Here is a 14,972-nt window from a genome sequence, read left to right on the forward strand (position 1 = left end):
AGCTGCTGCTATAGAAAATCAGTCAATACCTTTTGACCAATCAGAATTGCAAATTGACCGGCCGTGTGGTTTAAATAAACGACAAAAACACATCAACTCCGAACGTCAGAATTGATTTTGTGTCGAGTTTTCAGGCCCCTAAGACAATCTTCTCTCTCTCTCACACACACACACACACTCACCGATCTCTTTATTGCATTATTTATCTTGACAGTGTAACTTTTTCTGACACACACACACACACAAGTCTGGGCACGGTTAACACAAATGCCTAAGCAACACATTTCTGCCTACAAGATGAGCTCATCGGAGTGTGAGAGTGTGCCAGCGCTGGTCCCACACATGGGCGCTTTTGTGGACTGGAGCTCTGAGAGAGTGCAGCTGGTAATGTGAAGCTAATTATACAGTATGAAGCCCAGGCACTCGCTATCTCTGTGTTCAGATGTGGCATTGGGAGTGTGACACCGATAGTGTGCACACTGCTGACCCAAATACACACAACACGATAGCAGGATGCACGTCTCAGGCCTGGTGACAGCAACGACCCTGTATTCCTGCTACTATCTCTCTCTCTCTCTCTAGCATCAGAGTAGTGGCTTATAAAGACTAACAATCTCCTGCACTGTAACGTCCATCTCGACGAATACCGAGCCCTAGGTGACAAGACACTCTGATTAATATGAACATTTGCATGTTTATTACACAGCGTCTACCAACTAAAAATAACTCTGCTTTGTTTGTATGAATCACTCACTCTATATATACATGTATGAGGGAGATGAATCAATAATCAAGAAGTTAATAAGTTAAGCGGTCATTGAGTGGTGGAGGATTTGGTGAGCTGTGGGTAATGAATCCAATTAGAGGTGCGGATCGGAGCGTAGGGGTAGTCAGATTATATATAGCCTCGACCTTCAATGTGTGTGAGAGAGAGAGAGAGAGAGAGAGAGAGAGAAAGACAGAGAGATGGGAATCTGGGTCACCGTGGTAACTGAGGAAGTCTTCGTTATTGTGTGTTATGCAAGTAAGTAAGTAATAAAACATGGCTATAGGAAAGGAATCAGCGACGGGGTGGTGGGATGTGGGCCAGGATGAAGTGCTGCTTCTGTTCTTACTCCTGATTGCTTTCCACTCACCGCCTGTCACAAAGTGTTTTATTCAATGCAAAGAGTTTTGTCATTTATTACCGAATGCTCTCAGGAATTTATAGCTAGGTTTAGCGTTGCTTAAAGTTATCGCTTATGTAGTAATGTCCGTAAACAGTTGTTCACCAACCAGCCTTGTTTTTTTTTTCCTCTCTCTCTCTCTCTCTCTCTCTCTCTCTCTCTCTTTCTTGACGTTAATCAGAAAAGAAAGTACAGCGTTTGTAATTTTTTAAAGCCAGCCATGTTGAACGATGTCAAAATACATAAAGAAAAAGCTTTACTGATACAAAAACAGCGACACTGGAGACTCCTTTCAAAATAAGCTTAGAAGACTCCTTGCAGAAAGCCGTACAATATCAAGCTTCGCATAACTATGTAATGTGTTTATGTGAATTGTTACTATGGAAACAGTAACATATCAGAACACGTGCTTTAATATAGACCTGTGCGTAGCCTTTACAGAAGAAACTACTGTCAGAGTTAAAACACCTCAGATTTGAGAATCCAGCTGCACCATGCTAGAAAATGCTTTATAGAGTGCACAATTTTCCAATCCGACCTTTTTCTACTTTTTTCCGCTCCCTCTACGTCTCCTTCTTCCTTTCTCCTCCACTACTTAACGTCAGTCTGGCTGAAGCTTGTCAGCTGGAGCCCGTCCTCTTTCTGCGCTTAGCTCTTAATGTATGTCCATCACAAGTTGTCACCATACCTCTCTTTTCCCCTCCTCACTCCTCTTTACTTTGTGATCGCTCGCCCAATCACTCGTCAGCCACCTCAGTCTGCTTCCTCAGGCTTTCACCTCCCTCAGATGCCTCGCTTGCGGTTAGAGGATGGATCCCAAACGAGTTCCTTGTTTAAATTCATGAAGCGTGGAGAGAAAAGTTTGTATGCCCTTGCAGCCATTGCTTGGTGATAAGTGCTCCGCCAAAAAGCAAACAGCACCTCTAGGGGGAATTCTGCCTTTGCCGTATTAATATTTCCCTCCCTCACTTCCCGCCGTCTTGCCTACATGCTAATAAACAACTTCCTCTGAGTGGGATGGAGAAAGAAATAGAGGTAAAGGAAAATATCGACACTAGAGTCATCTCTATCCCGCAAAGACACACCCCTCTTCGGTGTCATGCAGTGATGTGACCTAACGTGAAGCAATGGCTCAAGAGATGTCTTTTCATGCATGAGAACACACTAGAATGTGTCCATGCACGATGATGTGGATGGCACTCCATGACAGGAGGCTTAGAGACTCCCTACTGTAACAGACGCAATACTAAAACCCTTAAATAGCCTGGTGGAGAGAGAGAGATCGAGTCCTCCGAGAAGCCGCGATGGGGTTTGACAGTTCACAGGTCCTTCAGCTTGAGAGTGCTGGTGATGAGGAGCAGCCATAGGAGCTGTCAGCGGTGCTAATATCTTCAAGCTTTGGCTCTGTGGTGAAAGCTGGGACTAATTAAACATCCATGGAGGAAGCGAATGACGTCAGGTGCACAGCTTTGACGCTATGCCAGGCCTCATAGTGGTGTAAATGCTGCGTTTTCGGTGTATGCAGGTTAATATGGTTAAAAATTCTGTTCTATATGGTGACTATGGCACTTTGGCACAATAATCAAATTAGGGATGTTAATGATGTCACGCCTGATTATTTTCTCTTCCAGCATCTCAGGCTTGGGTTACTTACTTACTCCCACTAAAAAAAAGGATAATTTGGGAGTCTTGATGATGTAACACAACATCCTAGTTGTACTGACATCACAACAGCTCGTGTTGTCCGGTAATGAGAGTCTGACAGGATGCAAAGGCAGATTAATGAAGATAAGGCAAACAGATCCAAAATGTCAGGCAATATCAAAGTCGAAAACAGGCACAGATCAGGCGATCAGTAAAGTTTATCAAGAGGGCAAAAGATAAATCAGTAAACACCAGGAAAAGTCAAAAACCAGGAGATAAACACAGTGGATCAGGCTTGGTCAGAGTGGAGCTCAGTGTAGGTGTCAGTGGCAGCTCAGTGGTTAAGACGATGGCCTACTGGAAGGTTCAGATCCCGGCACCGCCACCTCTGGACCTTTGAACAAGGCCAATTGCTCAGTTGTATTAAATGAGATAAATGTAAGTTGCTCTGGATAAATGGCATGTAAACAGATACTTGCAGCTGGTGACTGTGCAGCACATCCTTTTAAAGTGTGCCTGTGATTGTGAACAGGTGTGTGTAATGAGCAGGTTGGGGTGTGTGTGTGTGTGTTCTGGGAAGTGATGTCTGGTGCGGCCATATTTACAGGCTGTGGTACATGTTGGGGGATGGAGGAAGACCTGACAGTTGTTGTTGTTGTTGTTTTCTATAAACACCATGCCTGGCATTGCTAATTGTCTCACGTTTTGGGTCTGTAATGATGTTTGGGACTAATTAAGCTTCCACCGAGACAGAGAAAGTGGATGATGTTTTGAGGCATCAGTGCTATGCCAGTGGCATGAAGGTTGTGTGTTGGGTGTGTACGGATCTGTAGGGGTGTGTGTGTGTGTTTGTGTGTGTGAATGCAGGAATGACAGAAGCTATACTTATGCTTTCTGAGACACATCTCTCTAATACCCTCAGCCCACGACAGCTGATCATAGCAATTACCGAGTTCCCGAAGTCCCTGCTGCTCTCTCACACCTTCTCATTATCGGGGTTGCTTCTATACTTGTGCGCACGCGTTTGCACTCAAAACAAGTGTAGACGTCCTGTTTATGTGCATTTATTACTGTTTTAAATCTTTCCTCCTGTCCGTTTTCACAGTGCCACATTCCCATAAGCAAAACCCAGAAACTTTAGATGTGGCTGCACTATATATGTGTGTGTTTGTGTGTGTTTGTGTGTGTGTGTGTGTGTTTGCATGTGTGTGCATTCCCAGTGGCTGTCCCACAGTAGCATATGGCTGTCAAACTGTTACAGCTGGAGTCCTTGAGCAGTAGCTCTGCGGCACAGGCCTCGGAGACGACGGCCCAATATTTCAAAGAGGCTTCTGTTGCTTCTGAAAAGGTCTTTTTTTTTACTGAGAGAATATGCAACCCATCTCAATTACCAAAGTCTGCTTCAACTACTGGAACTTTCTACACTCTGTAATCGCAACTGTGTGTAAGATTATTTTCCAGAGAAAGTATTTCTCTTTTTTTTTCTTTCTTCTTTTTCCGCCTCGCTCACTTTCCCTTTTCTGTCCTCGGCTTAATAAATCTGAAAGAATTTCTCCACTCCACAGGAGTGCAAAATAGAAAATAGACAGAAAGGAAGAAAGAACGTGTTGTTTTTTAAAATATAACAAACAGACATGAGCCGCTGTTGTGTTTCAGAAGCCGTGCCTTGGGATAAAACATTATTTGAATGTTTCAGAAGGTCATGACTGTTTACTGATGTTGTGCTTGTCTTTAAAGTCTGTAGATCAGGAACAGAAGCTTGCTTTGATGCACAAGCACTGTGACATTAAGGCTACAACGTTTTTATTTATTGATTTATTTTTACTTTTAATTTTGGACATCTCCACAAGAAAGATATAAATAGTTTCTCCTTTGGCATAGAGAATAATTCCTAATATATATATATTTATAGTCATTTATAAATATATATCGTTGTCTTGTCCACCAGTGTGTCATCTTGAATATTTTTTCTCTTCACTTCATTTTTTGCATCTTGGAATTTTCCGTATGAACACTATGGTTTTTTTTTTTTTTTTTGCTATACAATAGCGAACAATGCCTAAGAATGAGATTTGTCTGGTGTGAATTGGTAGCATTTATCGGAATCAGGTCAACTTTAATGAGTACATGGACAAGTAAATGATGCTATACTGCTGCTACTAAGAAGAAGAAGAAGAAGGAGAAGGAGAAGAAAAGTGGGTGATTTAGTAGTTAGTACCTTCGCCTTGCACCACCAGGGTTAGGGGTTCAATATCCCATGTGTTCTTTAAGTTGTACATAGTGTGTGATTAGGCTGTGATGAGTTTGCACTCAGGGTGTCCCCCTACTTGAAGCCCCAAGTCCCCTGGGATACTCCCAGGAACCCTGTGCAGGATTACGTGCTATTGAAAATGGCCGGATTGATAATAATAAAGATGTTTTAAAAGTATTAAATACGAGTTTTAATGGTTCAGAGAGCAGCCAGTCTTTATTGTAATGCTTACTTTGTTTTAATAAAAATAAATAATGTTTTTATTTATTTATTTATTTTAAGCAGCAGAATGAAATTTAGTTTGCTTTTAAATTTGCTTATTTCTGGGCTTCAAAGCTCAGGCACATTGTCATTGTTCCAGTACTGGTGCTTTGAAGAGCTTCTGTTCTACTGTTTACATATTTTATGTGCCAGTTAAAAGAATTTCACGTTCTCTTCAAAGAGTGGATTATTATTTGTGTTCTGGCACCATGGAACATTCCCCTGTATGGAAGTGGAAGCCGTGGCTTAGGTTCTGAGCCAGCTTCGACACGTGATTGCAGCGTATTTGTAAGTCACCTTCATATAAAAGCATCTGACTGATAGCTAAATGTGACCGTACTGAAAATAGGCACCTTTCTTCTCTCCGAGTAGCGTTTGCATATCTTCACAGTAATGTAAGGACTGGAAGCGTGACCTGTTTTTAACACAGGTTGCTCTTATGCTGCTCACAGCCTCACAGTAAACAGGTTTATTCTCGGTATTTATTCCCAAGAGCGATAGACCCCCGAGTGAGACACATCACTGTGACGTCAGTCACACCTCCTGGTTGCGGGAACATAGCAGGAGACTATAATGATTTTTCGGCACAAGCCCGAATTTGTTTTCTAAAATGTCACGTCGTGCTGTCGGGAGTCCGAGTCGGAAATCGTGTGCAGAAACACCTACTACTAATATTAATAATACTAATAGGACACCTTTGGAAAGCCAAAACAACACAACCATGGTGACAGGTAGTTACAGGAACTGGATTTTTGCACAGTATATACTGTGCTGCACAAATTGCACTACAATCACACACGGCTGCACTTGATTCACAACAGTCATTCAGTTCTGCCTACAGTCTCTGTACTATATTTTTATATTTCCTATCTATTTTCCCCTTTTATACCTGTATAGTGCAATTTTATTTTTATAGTAAGTCTTTTTTTATTCTATTTTATGTCCTGAACAGTCACTACATGTCGTACTAAATACGGTTGTGTATTTAACCAATAAAATTTGAATTTAATAATTGGTCCAAGGAGCTCCATAATTTGCAGCTTTTCTACGAGATCACTAAATAATTAATATATTTAATTACTCAGTAATCATTAGTACACTTAGTCGGTAATCATTCTGAGTAACAGCTTACACCGAGACATCGTACGGTGGATTTAAAGATTTTTAAAGAGGTGTACCCGTTGATGTGATGAAGTTTTGCCGAAAGAGTCTCCGGTGTCAGGGTCATTAAACGCTCCAGGACATGCTGTTAGGGGGAAATAACAGCACGGCTCGTGTTTTATTCCTCATACAGAGAGCCCTTGCTCTGCGTGGTTTGGTATTAAAGAGTCTTTTGCAGCCTCATGCACTTCTTTTCCCCTCAGCTCTAATCTGACTGCAGCACTGTACCAGAGGCTTTAAAAGTGGTTAGCCCCATTTTGTGTGCTACGGCTTTTTGAAATGCTGAAGACGCAGGGGTACGTGGGGGTCACAGACTGGCGGGCACTCACTAACCTGAGAAGAGAATAATAAGCTGCTGTAGTTCATATACGAGACAAAGAATTGTAAAGATGGCATGAGAGCCAGGGCTCTTTAAACTGGCATCTTTATGGACTGTTTTGGCTTTTATTTTCTTGCGAAGACAGAAGGATAGAAGGCTGCTTTGTGGCTGATTTATCAGGACGGGCTTCTTGTATGTATAATATTGAATGTGTTGATGCATCCGTAATGAATCGGGACTCTTGCAGGGAGCAGATAGGGAGACGGAATCTAATCCTGGAATAATTACAGTAATGTCAGCACCGCAGGCAGTCTGGGGGGAAAAGCACACACATACACGCACACACACACACACACACAGTGAATGTGGGACACAGCTTGCACACACATATAGGCCAATAAATGCACATACACGTCCTACAGGATGATGCAGCACAGGCAATTATGGAAACGAACCAAACGTGTACAAGCAGACAAGGCACCTACTTGAATGCAAACGGAACTATAAAGCACGAAACAAAGGCACAAACGCATTCACAGAATCCCATAACCTCTGTCAACGAGCAAGGTTTTAACCCTGTATCAATGCGTTTCTTCTAGCTAGCTCTTTCATCATCCTGTGTAAGTAAGGAGCATTGTTTTTTCGAGCTCGTGCCCCTAACATACAAATGAGCCACTTTGTTGCTCTAATATGGTCTTGTCTCCCCTGGAGAACTTCACACATCCACATGGACTGCTGTTCCTTTGCTTTTTCAATCCCCACTAAAAAAAAAGAAGAATTGATTGGGAAATAACGAGCCAGTGATGAAAGGGTTTTTCAGCTCCGCTCAGGAAGGCAGCGTGTCGTGCTGCTGGCTTATGGTTCAATTGTTCTCTCTCTCTCTCTCTCTCTCTCTCTCTATCTCTCTCTCTCTCTGTCCTCCTCTCTCCCTTGTTCTCTGCTGGTAGGTCCATGTCCTGCTAACTGCAGCTCCTAATGAACTTACAGTGTTGCAGAACTACAAGCTCTGATGTTCTTATTTCATATCTGCCTCTGAATTATTAACCGAGCACTTCCTGTTCTGGGATGTTCTGTCTCGCTTACCCAGTGCTCCCTCCCTCTGTCCTGTTTTATCCCTCCATCGATGAGGAAGGCCTCCTGGCAAGGATGCGGATGTTGGCTTGAATTTTTGGGCTGTGTGTTTGTCCACAGTAGTTGTGGTGTTAAGTTAGTTAAGTAAATTAAGCGAGTAATAGAAATAGAACAAAAGTGAGACTCTAAAACCAGGAAGTGGCTTATGACCTCTTGCACCCTCATCCCCCTTTCTTTCTTACTTTTTCATACCCCACCCCCTCCTCCCCAACCCCCTTCCTCTTCATTTCTGCATCCATCATGCTAACTCCTGTCTTTCTGCACCCAGATCTGAATGCACCGAGCCCATGTCTGAAGAAGACGTGCGAGTTCGGGAGCTCGTGTGTGGTGAAGAACGGTGAGGGAGTGTGTGAATGCTTGGATACTTGCCTCCAAGCCTCTGACCCCGTGTGTGGCAGCGATGGGCAAACCTACACCAGCCAGTGCCAGATGAATGCAATCAGTTGCACCCTGCAAAAACACATCCAGATAAAGCACAAAGGACCTTGTGGTGAGTGACGTACACACACACACACACACACGCATACATACTCACACAAATGGGCCTAAATGGCCCTCTAATCATTCAGCTCTCTTCCCAAATCTGCTCTTTAGTGACATCATCAAGTGATCAAGGTATTGGGGGTTAAAAAATAAGCATTTGGGACAATCTTAAAGATATCTCGTAGTTCTTTAATCTAGTGAACTCACTATTCGGTTGATTTCAAGCTCATTAATCACTCAAACAAGCTCGGAGCGGGCGGGAATTAGAATTAATTGGTTGCAGCGTGATGACCAGTGAAAAAAGATCATTTTCAGATAAAGTCAAATTTGAAGACAAATGAAGATTATAATCATTGCCAAAGATTCCAAAGATACCACTCAGCAGTTTACACTTATCAGCTCTCTATACGAACATGTACAGGCTATGAAAGATTCTTTATTAATAAAAGACACTTTAGGATTCTCCATCATTGAGAAGAAAATCATCACTTGAATATTAACATTATAATCGATGTGTGAGTGGAAATGTTAGCATATTTTTCACACTGTTTCCTACATTCCCGATCGTTGGTGATAGTGGGGATTTATCTCTACCTAATCAGAGCAGTGCAGCAGCACTTTAGTCTGCCCAGCTCGGTCACCTCATCTCTAGTCACCAGACCACTCAAACAGATCAGCTTCCAAAAAGTTCATATTAATAATAAGCACATAGAGATTACAGAGAAGCCACAGAGAGAGGATAGAGAGAGCATATAGAGAGTATAGAGAAGCCAGATAGAGAGTATAGAGGGAGAGACAGAGAGAGAGAGAGAGAGAGAGAGAGAGAGAGAAAGAGAGAGCACTTAGAGAGTACATAGTGAGTACAGAGAGAGCACATAGACAGTATAGAGAAGCCAGATAGAAAGTATAGAGAGAGCACATAGAGAGTATAGAAAAGCCAGAAAGAGAGTATAGAGAGAGAGAGCACTTAGAGAGTACATAGTGAGTACAGAGAGAGCACATAGAGAGTATATAGTGAGTACAGAGAGAGCACATAGACAGTATAGAGAGAGCACAGAGAGAGTATAGAGAGAGCACATAGAGAGTATAGAGAGAGAACATAGACAGTATAGAGAGAGCACAGAGAGAGTATAGAGAGAGCACAGAGAGAGTATAGAAAAGCCAGAAAGAGAGTATAGAGAGAGCACATAGAGAGTATAGAGAGAGCACAGAGAGAGTATAGAAAAGCCAGAAAGAGAGTATAGAGAGAGCACATAGAGAGTATAGAGAGAGCACAGAGAGAGTATAGAGAGAGCACATAGAGAGTATAGAGAGAGCACATAGAGAGTATAGAGAGAGCACAGAGAGAGTATAGAGAGAGCACATAGAGAGTATAGAGAGAGCACATAGAGAGTATAGAGAGAGCACAGAGAGAGTATAGAAAAGCCAGAAAGAGAGTATAGAGAGAGCACATAGAGAGTATAGAGAGAGCACATAGAGAGTATAGAGAGAGCACATAGAGAGTATAGAGAGAGCACATAGAGAGTATAGAGAGAGCACATAGAGAGTATAGAGAGAGCACAGAGAGAGTATAGAAAAGCCAGAAAGAGAGTATAGAGAGAGCACATAGAGAGTATAGAGAGAGCACAGAGAGAGTATAGAGAGAGCACATAGACAGTATAGAGAGAGCACAGAGAGAGTATAGAGAGAGCACATAGAGAGTATAGAGAGAGCACATAGACAGTATAGAGAGAGCACAGAGAGAGTATAGAGAGAGCACAGAGAGAGTATAGAAAAGCCAGAAAGAGAGTACAGAGAGAGCACATAGAGAGTATAGAGAGAGCACATAGAGAGTATAAAGAGAGCACATAGAGAGTATAGAGAGAGCACATAGAGAGTATAGAGAGAGCACAGAGAGAGTATAGAGAGAGCACATAGAGAGTATAGAGAGAGCACAGAGAGAGTATAGAGAGAGCACAGAGAGAGTATAGAAAAGCCAGAAAGAGAGTATAGAGAGAGCACATAGAGAGTATAGAGAGAGCACAGAGAGAGTATAGAGAGAGCACATAGAGAGTATAGAGAGAGCACAGAGAGAGTATAGAGAGAGCACAGAGAGAGTATAGAAAAGCCAGAAAGAGAGTATAGAGAGAGCACATAGAGAGTATAGAGAGAGCACAGAGAGAGTATAGAGAGAGCACAGAGAGAGTATAGAGAGAGCACAGAGAGAGTATAGAGAGAGCACATAGAGAGTATAGAGAGAGCACAGAGAGAGTATAGAGAGAGCACAGAGAGAGTATAGAGAGAGCACAGAGAGAGTATAGAGAGAGCACATAGAGAGTATAGAGAGAGCACAGAGAGAGTATAGAGAGAGCACAGAGAGAGTATAGAAAAGCCAGAAAGAGAGTATAGAGAGAGCACATAGAGAGTATAGAGAGAGCACAGAGAGAGTATAGAGAGAGCACAGAGAGAGTATAGAGAGAGCACATAGAGAGTATAGAGAGAGCACATAGAGAGTATAGAGAGAGCACATAGAGAGTATAGAGAGAGCACAGAGAGAGTATAGAGAGAGCACATAGAGAGTATAGAGAGAGCACAGAGAGAGTATAGAAAAGCCAGAAAGAGAGTATAGAGAGAGCACATAGAGAGTATAGAGAGAGCACAGAGAGAGTATAGAGAGAGTATAGAGAGAGCACATAGAGAGTATAGAAAAGCCAGAAAGAGAGTATAGAGAGAGCACATAGAGAGTATAGAAAAGCCAGAAAGAGAGTATAGAGAGAGCACATAGAGAGTATAGAAAAGCCAGAAAGAGAGTATAGAGAGAGCACATAGAGAGTATAGAGAGAGCACATAGAGAGTATAGAAAAGCCAGAAAGAGAGTATAGAGAGAGCACAGAGAGAGTATAGAGAGAGCACATAGAGAGTATAGAAAAGCCAGAAAGAGAGTATAGAGAGAGCACATAGAGAGTATAGAGAGAGCACAGAGAGAGTATAGAAAAGCCAGAAAGAGAGTATAGAGAGAGCACAGAGAGAGTATAGAGAGAGCACAGAGAGAGTATAGAGAGAGCACATAGAGAGTATAGAAAAGCCAGAAAGAGAATATAGAGAGAGCACATAGAGTATAGAAAAGCCAGAAAGAGAGTATAGAGAGAGCACATAGAGAGTATAGAAAAGCCAGAAAGAGAGTATAGAGAGAGCACATAGAGAGTATAGAAAAGCCAGAAAGAGAGTATAGAGAGAGCACATAGAGAGTATAGAGAGAGCACATAGAGAGTATAGAAAAGCCAGAAAGAGAGTATAGAGAGAGCACATAGAGAGTATAGAGAGAGCACATAGAGAGTATAGAAAAGCCAGAAAGAGAGTATAGAGAGAGCACATAGAGAGTATAGAGAGAGCACAGAGAGAGTATAGAAAAGCCAGAAAGAGAGTATAGAGAGAGCACATAGAGAGTATAGAGAGAGCACATAGAGAGTATAGAGAGAGCACAGAGAGAGTATAGAGAGAGCACAGAGAGAGTACAGAAAAGCCAGAAAGAGAGTATAGAGAGAGCACATAGAGAGTATAGAGAGAGCACATAGAGAGTATAGAGAGAGCACATAGAGAGTATAGAGAGAGCACAGAGAGAGTATAGAGAGAGCACATAGAGAGTATAGAGAGAGCACAGAGAGAGTATATAGAGAGCACAGAGAGAGTATAGAGAGAGCACAGAGAGAGTATAGAAAAGCCAGAAAGAGAGTATAGAGAGAGCACATAGAGAGTATAGAGAGAGCACAGAGAGAGTATAGAGAGAGCACAGAGAGAGTATAGAAAAGCCAGAAAGAGAGTATAGAGAGAGCACATAGAGAGTATAGAGAGAGCACATAGAGAGTATAGAGAGAGCACAGAGAGAGTATAGAGAGAGCACATAGAGAGTATAGAGAGAGCACATAGAGAGTATAGAGAGAGCACAGAGAGAGTATAGAGAGAGCACAGAGAGAGTACAGAAAAGCCAGAAAGAGAGTATAGAGAGAGCACATAGAGAGTATAGAGAGAGCACATAGAGAGTATAGAGAGAGCACATAGAGAGTATAGAGAGAGCACATAGAGAGTATAGAGAGAGCACAGAGAGAGTATAGAGAGAGCACAGAGAGAGTATAGAGAGAGCACAGAGAGAGTATAGAGAGAGCACAGAGAGAGTACAGAAAAGCCAGAAAGAGAGTATAGAGAGAGCACATAGAGAGTATAGAGAGAGCACATAGAGAGTATAGAGAGAGCACGTAGAGAGTATAGAGAGAGCACGTAGAGAGTATAGAGAGAGCACGTAGAGAGTATAGAGAGAGCACGTAGAGAGTATAGAGAGAGCACAGAGAGAGTATAGAGAGAGCACATAGAGAGTATAGAGAGAGTATAGAGAGAGCACATAGAGAGTATAGAGAGAGCACATAGAGAGTATAGAGAGAGCACATAGAGAATATAGAGAGAGCACATAGAGAGTATAGAGAGAGCACATAGAGAGTATATAGAGAGTATAGAGAGAGCACATAGAGAGTATATAGAGAGTATAGAGAGAGCACATAGAGAGTATATAGAGAGTATAGAGAGAGCACATAGAGAGTATAGAGAGAGCACATAGAGAGTATAGAGAGAGCACATAGAGAGTATATAGAGAGTATAGAGAGAGCACATAGAGAGTATAGAGAGAGCACATAGAGAGTATAGAGAGAGCACAGAGAGAGTATAGAGAGAGCACATAGAGTATAGAGAGAGCACAGAGAGAGTACAGAAAAGCCAGAAAGAGAGTATAGAGAGAGCACATAGAGAGTATAGAGAGAGCACAGAGAGAGTATAGAGAGAGAGAGCACAGAGAGAGTATAGAGAGAGCACATAGAGAGTATAGAGAGAGCACAGAGAGAGTATAGAGAGAGCACATAGAGAGTATAGAGAGAGCACAGAGAGAGTATAGAGAGAGCACAGAGAGAGTATAGAGAGAGCACAGAGAGAGTACAGAAAAGCCAGAAAGAGAGTATAGAGAGAGCACAGAGAGAGTATAGAGAGAGAGAGCACAGAGAGAGTATAGAGAGAGCACAGAGAGAGTATAGAGAGAGCACAGAGAGAGTACAGAAAAGCCAGAAAGAGAGTATAGAGAGAGCACAGAGAGAGTATAGAGAGAGCACATAGAGAGTATAGAGAGAGCACAGAGAGAGTATAGAGAGAGCACAGAGAGAGTATAGAGAGAGCACAGAGAGAGTATAGAGAGAGCACAGAGAGAGTACAGAAAAGCCAGAAAGAGAGTATAGAGAGAGCACAGAGAGAGTATAGAGAGAGCACAGAGAGAGTATAGAGAGAGCACAGAGAGAGTATAGAGAGAGCACAGAGAGAGTACAGAAAAGCCAGAAAGAGAGTATAGAGAGAGCACATAGAGAGTATAGAGAGAGCACATAGAGAGTATAGAGAGAGCACATAGAGAGTATAGAGAGAGCACATAGAGAGTATAGAGAGAGCACATAGAGAGTATAGAGAGAGCACATAGAGAGTATATAGAGAGTATAGAGAGAGCACATAGAGAGTATATAGAGAGTATAGAGAGAGCACATAGAGAGTATAGAGAGAGCACATAGAGAGTATATAGAGAGCACATAGAGAGTATATAGAGAGTATAGGGAGAGCACATAGAGAGTATATAGAGAGTATAGAGAGAGCACATAGAGAGTATAGAGAGAGCACATAGAGAGTATAGAGAGAGCACATAGAGAGTATAGAGAGAGCACATAGAGAGTATAGAGAGAGCACATAGAGAGTATAGAGAGAGCACATAGAGAGTATAGAGAGAGCACATAGAGAGTATAGAGAGAGCACATAGAGAGTAAATAGAGAGCACGAGAGAGCACATAGAGAGTATATAGAGAGTATAGAGAGAGCACATAGAGAGAGCACATAGAGAGTATAGAGAGTATAGAGAGAGAGAGAGTATAGAGAGAGCACATAGAGAGTATAGAGAGAGCACATAGAGAGTATATAGAGAGTATAGAGAGAGCACATAGAGAGAGTATATAGAGAGAGCACATAGAGAGTATAGAGAGCGCACATAGAGAGTATATAGAGAGTATAGAGAGAGCACATAGAGAGTATAGAGAGAGCACATAGAGAGTATAGAGAGAGCACATAGAGAGTATAGAGAGAGCACATAGAGAGTATATAGAGAGTATAGAGAGAGCACATAGAGAGTATATAGAGAGTATAGAGAGAGCACATAGAGAGTATATAGAGAGTATAGAGAGAGCACATAGAGAGTATATAGAGAGTATAGAGAGAGCACATAGAGAGTATATAGAGAGCACATAGAGAGTATAGAGAGAGCACATAGAGAGTATATAGAGAGTATAGAGAGAGCACATAGAGAGTATAGAGAGAGCACATAGAGAGTATATAGAGAGTATAGAGAGAGCACATAGAGAGTATAGAGAGAGCACATAGAGAGTATATAGAGAGTATAGAGAGAGCACATAGAGAGTATATAGAGAGTATAGAGAGAGCACATAGAGAGTATATAGAGAGTATAGAGAGAGCACATAGAGAGTATAGAGAGAGCACATAGAGAGTA

At 42.0% G+C, this 14,972-nt stretch overlaps 1 protein-coding gene across 5 annotated transcripts in view; it reads left to right on the forward strand.

Annotated features, from left to right (window-relative positions):
• agrn (agrin) overlaps positions 1-14,972 on the forward strand; it is a 227,835-nt gene that overhangs the window by 145,894 nt on the left and 66,969 nt on the right. For all 5 annotated transcript variants that reach the window (XM_058409023.1, XM_058409026.1, XM_058409027.1 and 2 more), the window contains one exon: positions 8,202-8,423. In XM_058409023.1, the coding sequence (XP_058265006.1) occupies positions 8,202-8,423 (222 nt within the window). The remainder of the gene's footprint in view (positions 1-8,201; positions 8,424-14,972) is intronic.

This window comes from Hemibagrus wyckioides, linkage group LG15 (assembly GCF_019097595.1).
Source record: "Hemibagrus wyckioides isolate EC202008001 linkage group LG15, SWU_Hwy_1.0, whole genome shotgun sequence".
In the NCBI taxonomy this organism is placed as follows: Eukaryota; Metazoa; Chordata; class Actinopteri; order Siluriformes; family Bagridae; genus Hemibagrus; species Hemibagrus wyckioides.